We start from the raw sequence: 13850 nt of genomic DNA, 5'->3' as shown, positions 1-13850 counted from the left end.
TCCAAAGATATAGTTTTTCCATCTAATAACAAGGAGAAATTTCGAGATTTACAAAGGTCAAAAACTACTTAAAGTTCACATGATTTTATTATCATCCCCTTTAGTTATGTCTTCATAAAATACTTAAAGAACAAATATAAACTCTACTTTATGAAAAACATAATAAAAGCTCATAACTTTCTATGAAGTATGAGAACAAGATGAAGAAGAAACATAAAAGACTACCTTAGTTTGTATAGGAAATTTAGTGTAAAAATGAGAGAATGGGGTGGGGTATTTATAGGAGAGCCTCACCCTCATCAAATCATAAAATTTAATGCAAGGTAAGTAGATTTAGACTAGCATAGGTGATGTGTCTAATGGTGGTGGAGTGAGAGGATTTTGTTGAGTGATTTAAGGGATTTTTGTATAGTAAATCAAGGCATTAATGAACGAAATCTATAAGATTTAGTAGGTAGATTTTGTGAAGTGACTCACGCGATGCGACGACTTCGGCGAAACGCGCGCGATTAAAACCATGCTCGAGTAGCCAAAAATGATCGCCCGATTTTACTTTACGGTTGGAACTTTGAATTTCAGCATTCCGAGTGAAAATATTTTAGAAAATATTTATGGACCAACTCAGGGTCTATCTTGACTCGAAATGTGATTACGAAGCCAACGGTGCGATCGGAATTCGATTCCGAGTTACGGAACTCAAAAACCAATTTTTGAGCCGTACCGGGTGAGATTCGACCCCGACAGCGGTCCAAAACCGACTGTCTCCGAAAATCATGAAAATTTACCACCAAGTTGGAAATATAATTACAAGACTAAAACTCAGCTAGAGTTTCGTCTAATTCTTTACCGAAAATTCCCATAAATTCATTTTCGAAAATATAATTAATAAAAATATTAATAAAATCTTATAATTCAAAATCGTAAAATTCGTGGTGTTACACGAGCCCAAAATAAGACGGGTCAAGATAGGGACAAGTTCGGGTTAGAAAAGAACAAAATGACAAAGTAGAATTTTTCTCTCAAATTTTTAAGCATGCACAATCAAAATTATCATGATCTGTATATAAACTCAACTAAAACATGCATCCCACGTACATCAGTATATAAACTACAAACCGTAAATTGTATCTTTCAAACTAAAAACTATCACAATCACGTGACGGGAAATTATAGAAGACATTGAAAATTTCAGAACAATTTAACGACCTAGGCACCTTGTAAACCAAGATGGTCGATTTGTCACATCAATTATAAATATAGGGCACCAATTATTTTGGAACTTGTGTTTTAAATTTTGTATTTTGTGAAAGTAAAAGTTTAGAATATGTGCAGTTATCTATCAAAGAAAAAGACTAGGGTCTATTATGGATTGGATGGTGGCTTGAAAATAATGGAAAAAAGATGAAGAAGACAAGTTGAAGGCCAATAGAGGCAATAACATAAGCATAAGCAACTTTATTAAGGAAAAACAAATAATGAAGAAGAGAAAATAACTAATTCTTAAGCGCCACAATGTCCTTCACTCACGTCGCAACAGTCCTTATAGGTATTTGAGTTATATGAGATGAACATAATGAGTATTAATAAGTACTTATCCAACTACTCTTGATATATAATTATAAGAAACGGGCAAAGTGACCCCAGACATAGACCCAAACCTGTCTTTTTGACGACGGGTCTGTCCCTTTTAATCGGGTCTGTCCTTTTTATTTATTTGGACGGGTCAGACCCGTCCCTAAGTCATCGGATTGAGACGGGTCTATGAATCAGGTCAGGTCTTGCTCACCCAGAGTATAAGTGGCCTTTAATTTCAATGAATTAGGTACATGGTGCTGAAGGTAAATGAGAAATTAACGGAACTATACTCATAAAGCCACAGTGCAATTTATATATTCTAGCACTCACTGTAATAAAGAAAGGATCCTGTAAATATTTTCAATTCCTTGTTTCTGTGTGTATTTACTGTTTCCAATTTGAATCATGTGTTACTTATCTCTTCTGGAAATTAAGGAACTTGATACCAGAAGCAAATACAAAAAGAAACAAGGCAATGAAAACTATATGAGCAATAGCAGCAACTCCAAGGAAGCCATATTCATAGCCCATTTCCTTCTCAAGATATGTTTTTAGTGATATTGATCCAAACCCAGGAACTTCAATTTCAGAATCTTTGTCACCTAACTGAGATGTCACTAAGCCATATATAGTGTATGCAGTTGGACATAACCAGTAGTACCATCTCCACCATATTGGAATTTGCTGCAATCATGAAAAACAACAGTTAATGTTAATGAAGGACTTGTGATTCAGCACAGAATTGAGTGTGCTGCAAGCTAGAAAATTGAAGTTCAAGAAAGTGCATGATGTAGTGCTCCACTTCCTGAGTCAGAACTTGATTTTTATAAGCTAGGGAGATGCTAAAAACAGGTGAAAATATGTTATAAAAAAGCTATTTTGGTTTGTTGTTTTGGACTAAGCTATTTCTGGTTAAAGGTGTACATGATCAATATTTTATGACTAAAGAAAAGGGATGTATTAGAATATTGAATATTAAGAACTGATGTAGAGTTGAGAATTCTTTATGAAGATTGTATGCCACAGACTACACGTACCGATTTTTGGATAACAAATCCTGAGAATATGTTCCAGAACACTAAAAAGAAGGACATAACAATTGCAGCAATTTGGTGGTTTGGTGTAAGAGCCACATTCATCATTCCATAAATTGTGAAGTAGACAAAGGACATGAATATGAAGTAGTAGAACCAAAAGAACTTGTCAACTTGCCAAATGAACCCAATCATTGAGAAAAGGATAAGAGAATAGATCAATGTTTGGATTGCAACATATATACATTCTATTGCTACCTGCAAGGCAACACTTGTAGATTCATCAGTTTGCTCAGTCATTGGGAATTAAATTATCAATTATTTTTGCCTTGTTTTGTGTAAAAGCATAAAGGATAAGCTATATTTTACCTGGGCAAATGCATATGGTAGAGATGAGTACATTCCGGCCGCTCTTTCACGGTAGAACACTGTTCTTTCTATTGCAACTACAGGTTGAACAGAGTTTGTGTTGGTGGCTCCAATAAAGAAAATAGCAGCATACATAGCTCCCACTATATTCATAAGTTCTTGTTCCTTATTTCTGCAGATGAAATAACTTTTGTCACCTATTGTTGATGAGCATGAAAGTAACTTCATATTTATATTGTTTTTTTAAAGCACAAGAATAGAGGTAAGCAAGAGATCTTGAAGATGGTTCTGCAGTTTTATGATAATGATTGCTTAAATAACTATTAGATGGTTCCTACAATTATTTCAACTATACTTTTTTTTACATATTCATTTAAAATTTCAATAGGAAGTATGATCCAATATGAATGAAGCTTCAAGTTGTTCCATTACTTTCCAATACTAAGAATGAGAAATTGTTGACATACATTTTATCTCCTTTTTGCCAGAAAGTGAGTCCAAAAATAAGACCAACAGTTATTGCCAATAAGAAGCGAATGACATTATACTGCGGGTTCCTCCAGTAGGACCAATGCTGTTTCCAAAAGCAAGCTTTGCATTGAGTAACGAAGGACCGGGAATATTTAGTTCGGAAATAAAGGTCCTTTGTTCCCGGTAATGGTGTGCTTAGCTCTTCAATAAGTCCTTGATTCCTCCTGAAAAGAGTTGATATCCAACATGAGAAGAGAAGATAATGTGTAAATTTACTATTGATAAAAGTACAGTGACAGTAATCTGCAAATGCAGCTAGTTAGCTCCAAGTGATACTCAACTGATACAATTCTGACTTAGTATACAATTCTGCAAAGTCCACATTAAGCTGAGATTCAACCGCGGGAGAACTAATCTTCAACATCCATGTAGCCGGATTATATCCATCTTTGATTCTAGGAACTCCGGGAATAGCCTGCGAAAGGGACATACTATAAGAGATTACTGAATTTTGAGAATTTATACATTTTGAAGTATAGAAGTCATACTCACCTCAAAGTACTCTATGAGTTTCTGAGAATTTTGACCAAGGGGACCACTATATATGATTTGCCCTCCTCTCTTCATCAAAAGTAGCTGAAGGAAATATGAAATTGATAGAATAATGTATCCTGGTGACTATCATCAAGATAAATAAAAGTTTCATCTTCCAAATATTTGGAAATCATACCTCATCAAAACCTTCAAATATGTCAAAGCTTGGTTGATGAATTGTGCAGACTACAGTTCGTCCTGTATCTACTGTATTTCTGACGGTGCGCATAACTATTGCTGCTGCTCTAGCATCAAGTCCCGAAGTCGGTTCATCCATAAAGATGATAGAAGGATTGGCAACCAATTCAACAGCAATGGTGAGTCTCTTTCTTTGTTCAGTTGACAAACCATCTATGCCAGGAAGGCCTACTAGAAAATTCCTCACTGGATGTAAGTCAACAAGCTTCATAACTTCCTCAGCAAACATCTGTAGTACAGAAAAACTGTTTAAGAATATTTCTACATTTCTGGAGATGATTTAGCTACATGCTTTGTTAAAAGTAAAACACAGCGCTAGATTGAGAGATCAATGAAATAAAGCATTCCTGATTTTTTGTTGTATATCCCTACTTATCCAACATAACACTCGAATCTCCCCACACTAATCTTATGCTCTAGTTGAATATTTTACAACTCAATATTCAGTACTATGAAGCATTGTTGATCTTATAGCTGTGCATCACATTTATCTTTTTGCTTGATAGGTACCTTTCGATCACAAATAATGCTCGAAGCATTCCTCCATTTATTCGACTTAACTTGAATCCTATGTTTTATATCTCTTTCTATGTCTCCATTACTTTATACTATAGACCGAAGGTACTTGAACTGTATGACTTAAGGTATATTATTTGATCTCGAAAGTCCACATTTCATCTCTAAACCAGTGCTTATGGGAATCTTAAGGTATATGTTCAGCTTTACATTTGCATAAAGGGAAGTCATGTCATTTCAAAGCTTCCCTACATAACTCTAGTTTACCAGTCATGTCCTATCTCGACTCTTCCGCAATGAATATATTATACATACAATGTTTAGAAACATATAAAAAAAGTAATGGTGAGAGTAAGGATTCAGTATTAGAGTTGATTAGAGTAAAGCACACCTTCTGTTTTTCTCTCTTGATCTCCTTACCAAGACGGAGCCAAGCAGAAAACACAAGAGATTCATAAACTGTCAGATTTGGAGAATGGATATCATTTTGTTCACAATATCCACTAATCCGAGCAAAAGTTGCTTGGTTCTTTGGGTAACCAGATATGCTTATGCTTCCTTCAATATAGCCACCAGTTTTTCTTCCAGCAAGAACATCAAGCAAGGTGGTTTTTCCGGCACCAGTTACACCTACTAGTGCGGTTAGTACTCCAGGCCTGAAAGCACCACTGACATCTCTTAGTAATTGGAGGCGACTCTCTTCAACTTCTTGTGTTTTTATTTCCTGATATGAGAACACTTTTACAACATCATAAGGATATCAGAGGATAAATATAAATGTGAAGGTATATACTTTACATAGATATTTGTCAAAGGTAGCAAAATAGACAGGTGACATAGAAATGATGGAATGAAGAATAACTATAGATGATTAAAATGAGGCTGGAGTATGAAGAAATTTACTGCTGGCATATTGATGTAGTAATTCACATGATCAAAAGCAAGTGATAGTGGCTGAAAGGGTAACATCATTCCCTTCTTTGTAGTTCCAGTGTTTGCTTTAGGAATTGAACTCTCTTCAGTGTTTCTTCCTGCAATATCAGAGTATGTATCTAACCATTAGCATGTAACATTTAAGCAAGTAACAATGACGAAAATATGAAATCGAACTATAATTAATCAAAGAATGAAGCCAGTATTCTTCTGGTAACTTATATATAAGTAGATATGTTACAAACAATAAAGTATAGTTTCTGAGATGAGTGATCCTTTAAAAGTATATTGACAAGAATGAAAAGGGTAAGATTTAGTACGGTCAAATGATTTAGCTGCTGAAGCAGAACTCTCATTTCTAGTTCCCTTTTTCTCATTTTCCTCCTCCACAATAATAGATTTAGAATCTCCAAATGCTGCAATTTAAGGCTTTGTTAAGGACAGTCTTCCAGAAATAACAGAAACAAGTAGTATGGGAACTTACGATTCAGAAATGTGAGAGCAAGAATAAAACAAATGTTGAAAAGCAGAGAAAAGCCTAGGAGAGCACCAATACAAATCCAGTACCAATAGTCTTCTGTATACATGCCTCTAGCCTTGAGAAGAGCCTTCCCAACTGTTGGCTCAGGAATTCTTGCATCTATATTGGGCTGCAAAGAAGATACATGAATGCAGTATTCCAAGAAAATGAACTAAAGAAATCGGTCTACGCATTAAAGATCTTACCGAACTCCATCTCTCGTCGAGGAATTCATTAATGGCAATGGCATTCTGGCCATACATCATAGGAGAAGCATAATAGCCCCATATCATCCATGTTGCAATGTTATCTGTAAGAATAATGATAAAGTTGTATAAACTGTACCTTTTGATTCAATTACTTGAATTAATGTAATCTTGTTTTGTGTTATGCATTTCATTTGACTAAAGAAGTTGAGGTGGAAAAGCATTAACTGAGGCTTACCTTTGGAAATAATAAATCCTCCAAGGACAAAAACAAGTAGCAGCACAAAGGTACCAAGTGTATTTGCCACAACCATTGTTCTTCCTAAAGCAGCCAAGAATCGGAAAAGAGACAAAGACATTTGATGAACGCAGAAGAATGCTAATAACTGACCAAAAAATCTGCAACATAGTTTAATTTTGTTATTTAATGTAGTTTGTACCTTGCAACATGCATGTCGATAAAAAAAGACTATAGAAGCATATCAATTAATTCACTTCAATGTGGCGAAAAATCTACTTCCTAAGTATTCATACTTCAAAGCACTTAGGGAATAGGGTTAATAACAATGTATTAGAGTTTAGATTCTGCTAAAATACAAACACAGATTAAGAGAAAAAGCCATAAAAGTGAGAGGATTTACTTCCTTAATTTTCACTCACAACATAAAAGCAATGCATATATCTATAAGTAGCAGTATAAACTTCTGGAATGGTTAATTCTTTTACACAACAAGTTAGTGATTTTTCATACCTACTTGCAGCTGGAGCAAACCCTATAGTGTAATAAGTAAGGGAAACCCATAATGCTGACTCTACAAAAGAAAGAGGGATTCGAAGGATCCATATGGGCAGTGCGAAAGCCCATGCCGGATAAAATAACAAATCTCTCTGCTTGAAGAAAACAGGAAGTCCAAGAATAGACATTGCAAGCTCAGCCATCCCATTGAACATTACATTAATGAGACCGAAGAATAGCGCACCATAATATTTTCTCCCGTCCTCAAGTTGGCCATATTTCATTTCTGTTCTCAGAAACACTGTCATCGCAATCAAGGACATTATCAAAATCTGAGTAGTCTTAAATATGTATATAGGAGCACTGCGCTTCATCAGTAGCCACTCTCTTGCAAAGCATGCCTTCAGGAGTTCTGGTTTTGAGATACCATATTTTTCTTTAGCCAATGCAGCAGGATGAGTTTTGGTACTGTCATAAGGAACCTGAAGGTCTTGATGAAGTTGTTGGCCAATGCTATAATTGTTTAAATGAGCTACAAACTCCGACACGTTGATAAAGCGATAAGGTTTGTCCTTCATGAACCAGTACTGTTCTTGGTCCTTTCTGGAAGTGACTTCTTGTAAAAAGTCTGCAACACCTTTCCTTTCTGGGCATTTGAAGCCCACACTCTCGAAGAAATCGAGAACATTCTCTCGCGGACCTTGGTAGACTATTTGACCTTCTGAAAGTAATATTATGTCATCAAAAAGATCAAATGTTTCTGGTGCAGGTTGTAAAAGAGATATCACAATTGTAAGATCATTGGTATGAACTAGCTGCCTCAAGAACCTCACAATTTGGAAGGTGGTGGAACTATCTAAACCAGTTGAAATCTCATCCATTAAGAAAACCTTTGCAGGTCCTACCAACATCTCACCTGCATTCATAAGCTATTGCTTTAAATTTCGGCATTTTGTAATTACAAGTGAAATCATATGAACTAGAAATGAAATCAAACACCTCTAACGTTTCTCATACCAGTAGTCAATCGCTTTTTCTCTCCACCAGATATTCCCCTTCTCATTTCATCTCCTACCATAGTATCAGCACATATTTCCAATCCAAGAATCTGAGTCCATTTTCTTTGACAAGTTAGAAAAGCTATAAACTTTGTATACTAGCTGAAAGGACAGTAATCAAATAGAAATAGAAGCATCAAACCTTGAGAACATAATCCGTAACGAGACTTGTTTCTTGACCTTCCATTGCTGTGGCTTTCATGAAAGTATCTATCTCAGGATCTGGTTTGATTCCCGATTGCTTTTCTCGTCTCGACAATTCCACAAGTAGATCTTGCCTTGTTCCAACTCCCAAGCAGCGTCCCGAAAAGTCCAGTGTTTCTCGGACTGTCATCTCTCCATGATGAAGATCATGCTGACTAATATAAGCACATGTTCTTTGAGGAACAAACTCTGAAAACTCATGACCACAGTAAGTAACTCTTCCTGATACCTATTGATAAATTTTGATGATGCAGTTAAAAATTCGGAAACTTGGACTCTATGCAGCTTATTTTACTGGATTAGTAGTCTATGATCCATAGGTGAGGCATGATTACGAAAATTGGAAGGCAAATCATAATCACCAATTCACTATATTTCTTAGCACAATCATAATTGAGTTGAATGGAATACATATAGCAGTAAGTGCTTATAGCATTGATAATAGTTACATTATGTTCTCATAGAAAACTAGCACCACAAGCTTCGAAGTGTAATAAGTTTAATCCTTTCTTATATTCATTGACAAGTGAATAATCACTATTTTACACTTACACTAACACTGACTTGAACACCAAAAAGTTGGAAAAGTGATTTTTTTCTTTTTGTTAGTTGAAATTGAAAGCCAAAATCCTGAATCATGCTTCATTTAAATTCATTATTCTTAAAATGAAAAAGATGCTTTATTTCTCAAAATGGAGCAAGAGGGTAACCAACCCTTAAATCACTGTCAAGTTTCCCAGCAAGTGCTCGCAGCATTGTAGTTTTTCCTGATCTTGGAGGGCCCAAAAGCAAGGTCATTCTGCAGAGTGTTTGGTAAAGATAGATACAAAAGGAAATTGAGTTAGCAATAGACCTTACAAAATAATCACTTATTTATAAAAGCTGTGTCAAGAAACTTTTGATTATAAGTTGTTTTGGACATAAAATAAGTTAATCCTAACACACATCAATACATTTGTGATAAATCATTTTTTACATGAGAAACATAACAAAAATTCCACAAGTAAAAAATTGTTTCAAGTTCAACATGGGACTGACTATAAGACTTTTTCAATGTTTAAACTTTAAACTAGAGTAATCTGAGCTCTTACCCTTTTGGACTACATTTTTTCACAACTTTTCACTGTGATAAGAGAAAAAATGTATCTACTATATTGTATGAGTTTTATATACTGTCATGTCATCGTGATTACAAATTAAATTCATAGCAGTCAACTAAATAATCTAAGGTAGGCAAGTCACCATTTTCTCACTTTTGCACTCAAATGCAGCCTTTTACTTTGTTCTTATTAAATTTTATTTAGCTGTAACTAAGATAACTAAATTAAAGAATCTTAAACACATTCTCAATTTAGGCTCCTATTTTTAAGTTATTAAATGCATTATGTAATGTAACACCAATTTGAGGAATGTTGTGAATTACAGAATAAGGATGATTCTATCAAGTACCTTCCTGGTCTAACGATTCCATTAACATTATGGAGTATCTTTATCACATTTTTCTTTGAAGGGAGAAGCTTCATTGTTCCAAGAACTCTCTGTTCAACACAACCCAAGGAAAAAAAATCATAAATGTGAACACTAATTTTTAATGTTTGCAAAATTATATATATTTTTATTTATTTAAGGTGATTGGTTCACACTTTCTATCTCAAATTAAATATACAACTAACTGCCGTTGCAAAAAAAATAAATGCAGCCACCGACTAAGCTTTCTTTGCTATTAGGTTTGCTTCATTGTAATATTAATATTATTCTATTACTTTTTAGCCTAAGGTTTAGTACCTATAGCATGTTTGTTTTTATCACAATTCAAAGTGAATATAATCATGGTAAACGGAATTGAATATATTTTATATTATAATTTTTATTGTATATATATTATATTATATTTTTTGTTTTTAATGATCAAATTAAGGTAAAAGAGTAGTTAATATATTGGTAATGGTTATACATAATTATATAATTTTTTATAGAAATAAAAAATTGTTAAGAAAAAATAGTAAATTTATACTATGGTTGTAGTTACACCATGTTTTTGTATAAAAAATATATAGTTTAGATTATTATTATTATTAGGTAAGCCTCTCAACCCACGTTTTTATTCTTCAATAAGTTAATATTATAAATAATATTTCCATTTTATATAGGCTAAAATTTCCATAAGTTATTTTTGCTTGTTTTTTAAAAGACTCTCTTCTTTATTAATATCATAAAGTATCTGAGAGGATCCTCATTTGTTTACTGATGTGATATCACATAAGTAAGTTGAAAAATGTATACAATAATAGTGTATTAATTTTACATATTGTCGTTATATCATTCACCATTTATAATTTATTATTATTGTATCTTTAAAAGTAATACAAATTAATAATATATTATGTATTGGGTGTATATAGATTTTTCTATCAATAGTAGATAAATATTATACAGTAGTATAGAGTAGTCAGTGCAATAACCACCTTATAACGATGAATAGTATGCAACCTTCTTTTACTACACCAATATAAGAATTTTAATAAGAACTTTATTTGATGCAATGAAATTTGTAAGTGTAAGTTAATCGTTGATAATAACGTATGACCAGTTCATGGTATAAAAAAGTTTATTTCTAAAGTGCAAATGAAAAAACCACTTTAAATAATATATTACAACAATAAAATTGAATTTTTTTATTAAGATTAATAATATTTGTTTCACAATAAGTTCAACTGGGTAAAATCGAGAGAAAAAATCAGTTGCTTCAGATAATTTTCATTTCTTCAATAATTGTTTTCTTCATAATTTAGTAAAATTTAACTATATGTAATATTAAACCCAAAATCACTTTTTTTTTCCAAAATAAAAACAGCTTTTTTCACTGAAATAGAAAGCTTTCCCAATCATTTCAAGAAAAAAAGGTAAGCTTTCCAAAACATTCAATAAAAAACTTTGACAAATTTGAATGACAACAAGCTTTCTATTGGAACAATAAAGAAATATTTATTTGAAGTGGTGGGGAAGCTAGGAAACCAATCCTTCAATTAAAAGAAAAGCTAATACCTCTATAGCATTCAAGGTAGAATTTACTAGTGTTGGCAGTGCTCTGGTTCCATCATATGCATCTCCTTCTACATGCAAATGCTCAAATCTCACTTCAACCTTAGGAATCTCTATACCCACCCTAATCACACAAAAATATATCATGAATTCATATTAGCATTTCATCAATATAAACCAAAATAAAAATAAATACATCATCGTTCTGTGAATAATCATATAATCCATATTAATATCTTATAAAAATGTATGAGTGATATGAGAAAATGATACATAAAATATTAGAACAAGAGTAAATACCCATTTTAATTCTTAATTTTTTTTGCATATGCCAATTGATTCCTGAAAAAATAAAAATAGTATTCTATGGTCATGAATTTAAGTTAAAATAGTCTTTTTTATGTCATAAAATATACTAAAAAAATTAATTAGACTCACGTTTAATGTTTTTAAGAACTATTTTGAATTTTTTTCAATTTTTGAAGGATTGTACTCATGAAAATTTTAAGGATGAAAACATATATTTATTCTCAGAAGAAAAAGGGAACAAACCTATCAATTCTCTCCCTCATTCTAGAGAGAAACTTCTCATTGTCTTCTTCAACACTCTTTAGTACACTATCAATCATATTCTTCTTTTCCATCACACCAAGCTTAGATATATCAACCTCCTCATAATATAATCTTCCACTCTCTTGAACTTGTTTCACTAAACTTTTCCTCATTCTTTCAAATGTTGGAAGCCTCTCTATGGATGCCCATTTCAGCTCTTCTTCTTCATCATCTTCCCTTCTTTTCCTCTCAAACACTTCTCCATGTACTTGTCCACTACTCCAACTCCTTCTACTTGAAGATCCAATACTCATTCTCATGCTTCTCATTGAATTCACTCTATGAGTCTGAATATCATCGCCATCTAAAGATTCTTCCATTAATCTTTTAGTACTATTTGTGAAAATTCTAATGTGGGAAAATGATAAGAAATTTTCAGGAAAAGTCAAATGAATTATTTGTGGAAGTTTTGAGTGTTTATTAGCACTTAAATTGTTGAAACCAAGTTGTGCACTCAAAGGATGCTGCAATATGAAATAGATGTGTAGTTTTGGCAATAAGCTAGAGAATGTTAAAAATGTCAATATATGAGTTTCTTTTAAAGGTGTTAAATGTAGATAGAGATGTACATATCCCGAACAATGTCTCATTCTCCATCTCGAACTAACCAAAATGTCATTACATATGAGTTTCTTTTATTCATGTGGTAACATATGATTAGTCCAGAATAAGAAATAAGACATCGTTGAAGCAGGTGATCCAAACATATTCAATGTGACACTTCAATTTATCTAAGAAATTACATAAGCATTCCTTATAAGTGATATGGAATATTGAGCTGTGCTCATTAATATTTTTCCATACATTTTAGCTATAAAGATAGCTCTGACAAGTGACATGCTTACGAGTGAGGTTGTCCCAAACTATAAATTATATAGATACAAGTTTCTAATATATCTCGTGTATTATTTAATATCTTTCTTGCATAAATTAAATTGTGATTTTGGATACTTATTAGGAAAAAATCATAATAGCTCTGATCTAATTGGGTATATTCTCAACGTAAAGTAATCATGTTTAATTGGGGAAGATTCATATTATAATATAGTTCACCTTCTAAACGTGTATTTTCTTTATATACAAGACTTTACCTCAAATATTATTTAAAGGAAATTAAATATGTATAGCTTAAATTAACTAGAAGAAAAATCATATGTAAATTATTAAAAGGATTTATGATATGATCATATGATGGTTTTTCATATTTGGAAGAATTTTCAAGAAAACCTACTTTCTTTATCCACATACATAAGATATGACTTGTCAATTTATAATTAGGTAATTAGGATGAAGCAGTTGAATGTGCATTAATTATTGGCGAACCAATCTTGAACATTATAAAATATAATGTCAAAGTTAAAATCAAATCAATCTTCCTCCACTTAACACGGCCTGTGTGGACTAATGTCAAATAATGTTGGTAAGTTAGAACTTAGAAGTGACATACAAATTATAAATGCATATGCAACAACTACACAAGTAACCCACAGTTGTTCTACTTATTTTTTACAATTCTATTTGCCGAAACCTTATTAATAGTCATTTTTAAAATATTTCACTAGATTTTAAAAATTACCATAATCTACATCTTCAACCTCTATCTTTTTTGTTGTGCACTATTGGAACAAGCAATGGGTAATAAAGAACAAAAGATATAGAAGAAGGAAGACAATAATACAATTTGATTTCTTAATGATATTCAACTAATTGTATTTATATTTAAGAGAGTATTCAATCACTATCAATATATTATTAAAGATTAGGTTTAGTAGTTGAAACGTC

The 13850-nt window shown here is 32.6% G+C and overlaps 1 protein-coding gene across 2 annotated transcripts; it reads right to left on the bottom strand.

Moving 5' to 3' along the window:
- LOC109362688 (pleiotropic drug resistance protein 2-like) lies at positions 1844-12611 on the bottom strand. 2 transcript variants are annotated; one of them, XM_019608660.1, is made up of 20 exons: positions 12009-12611; positions 11460-11580; positions 9864-9952; positions 9129-9213; positions 8353-8643; positions 8170-8260; positions 7168-8068; positions 6655-6815; positions 6417-6520; positions 6175-6340; positions 6011-6106; positions 5661-5809; positions 5149-5481; positions 4180-4470; positions 4002-4085; positions 3791-3924; positions 3446-3673; positions 2979-3150; positions 2613-2867; positions 1844-2259 (listed from the first exon to the last, which is right to left on the bottom strand). In XM_019608660.1, the coding sequence occupies exons 1-20, from the start codon at positions 12386-12388 to the stop codon at positions 1990-1992; spliced, it is 4401 nt and encodes a 1466-aa protein (XP_019464205.1). In that variant the 5' UTR covers positions 12389-12611; the 3' UTR covers positions 1844-1989. The 2 variants fall into 2 exon arrangements, with proteins under 2 accessions (XP_019464205.1, XP_019464206.1); XM_019608661.1 differs by having other exon boundaries at positions 1922-2259; positions 5661-5788; positions 12009-12610.

Source organism: Lupinus angustifolius, chromosome LG12 (genome assembly GCF_001865875.1).
Source record: "Lupinus angustifolius cultivar Tanjil chromosome LG12, LupAngTanjil_v1.0, whole genome shotgun sequence".
Taxonomy (NCBI): domain Eukaryota; kingdom Viridiplantae; phylum Streptophyta; class Magnoliopsida; order Fabales; family Fabaceae; genus Lupinus; species Lupinus angustifolius.
This window is presented reverse-complemented; position numbering and strand designations above follow the sequence as displayed.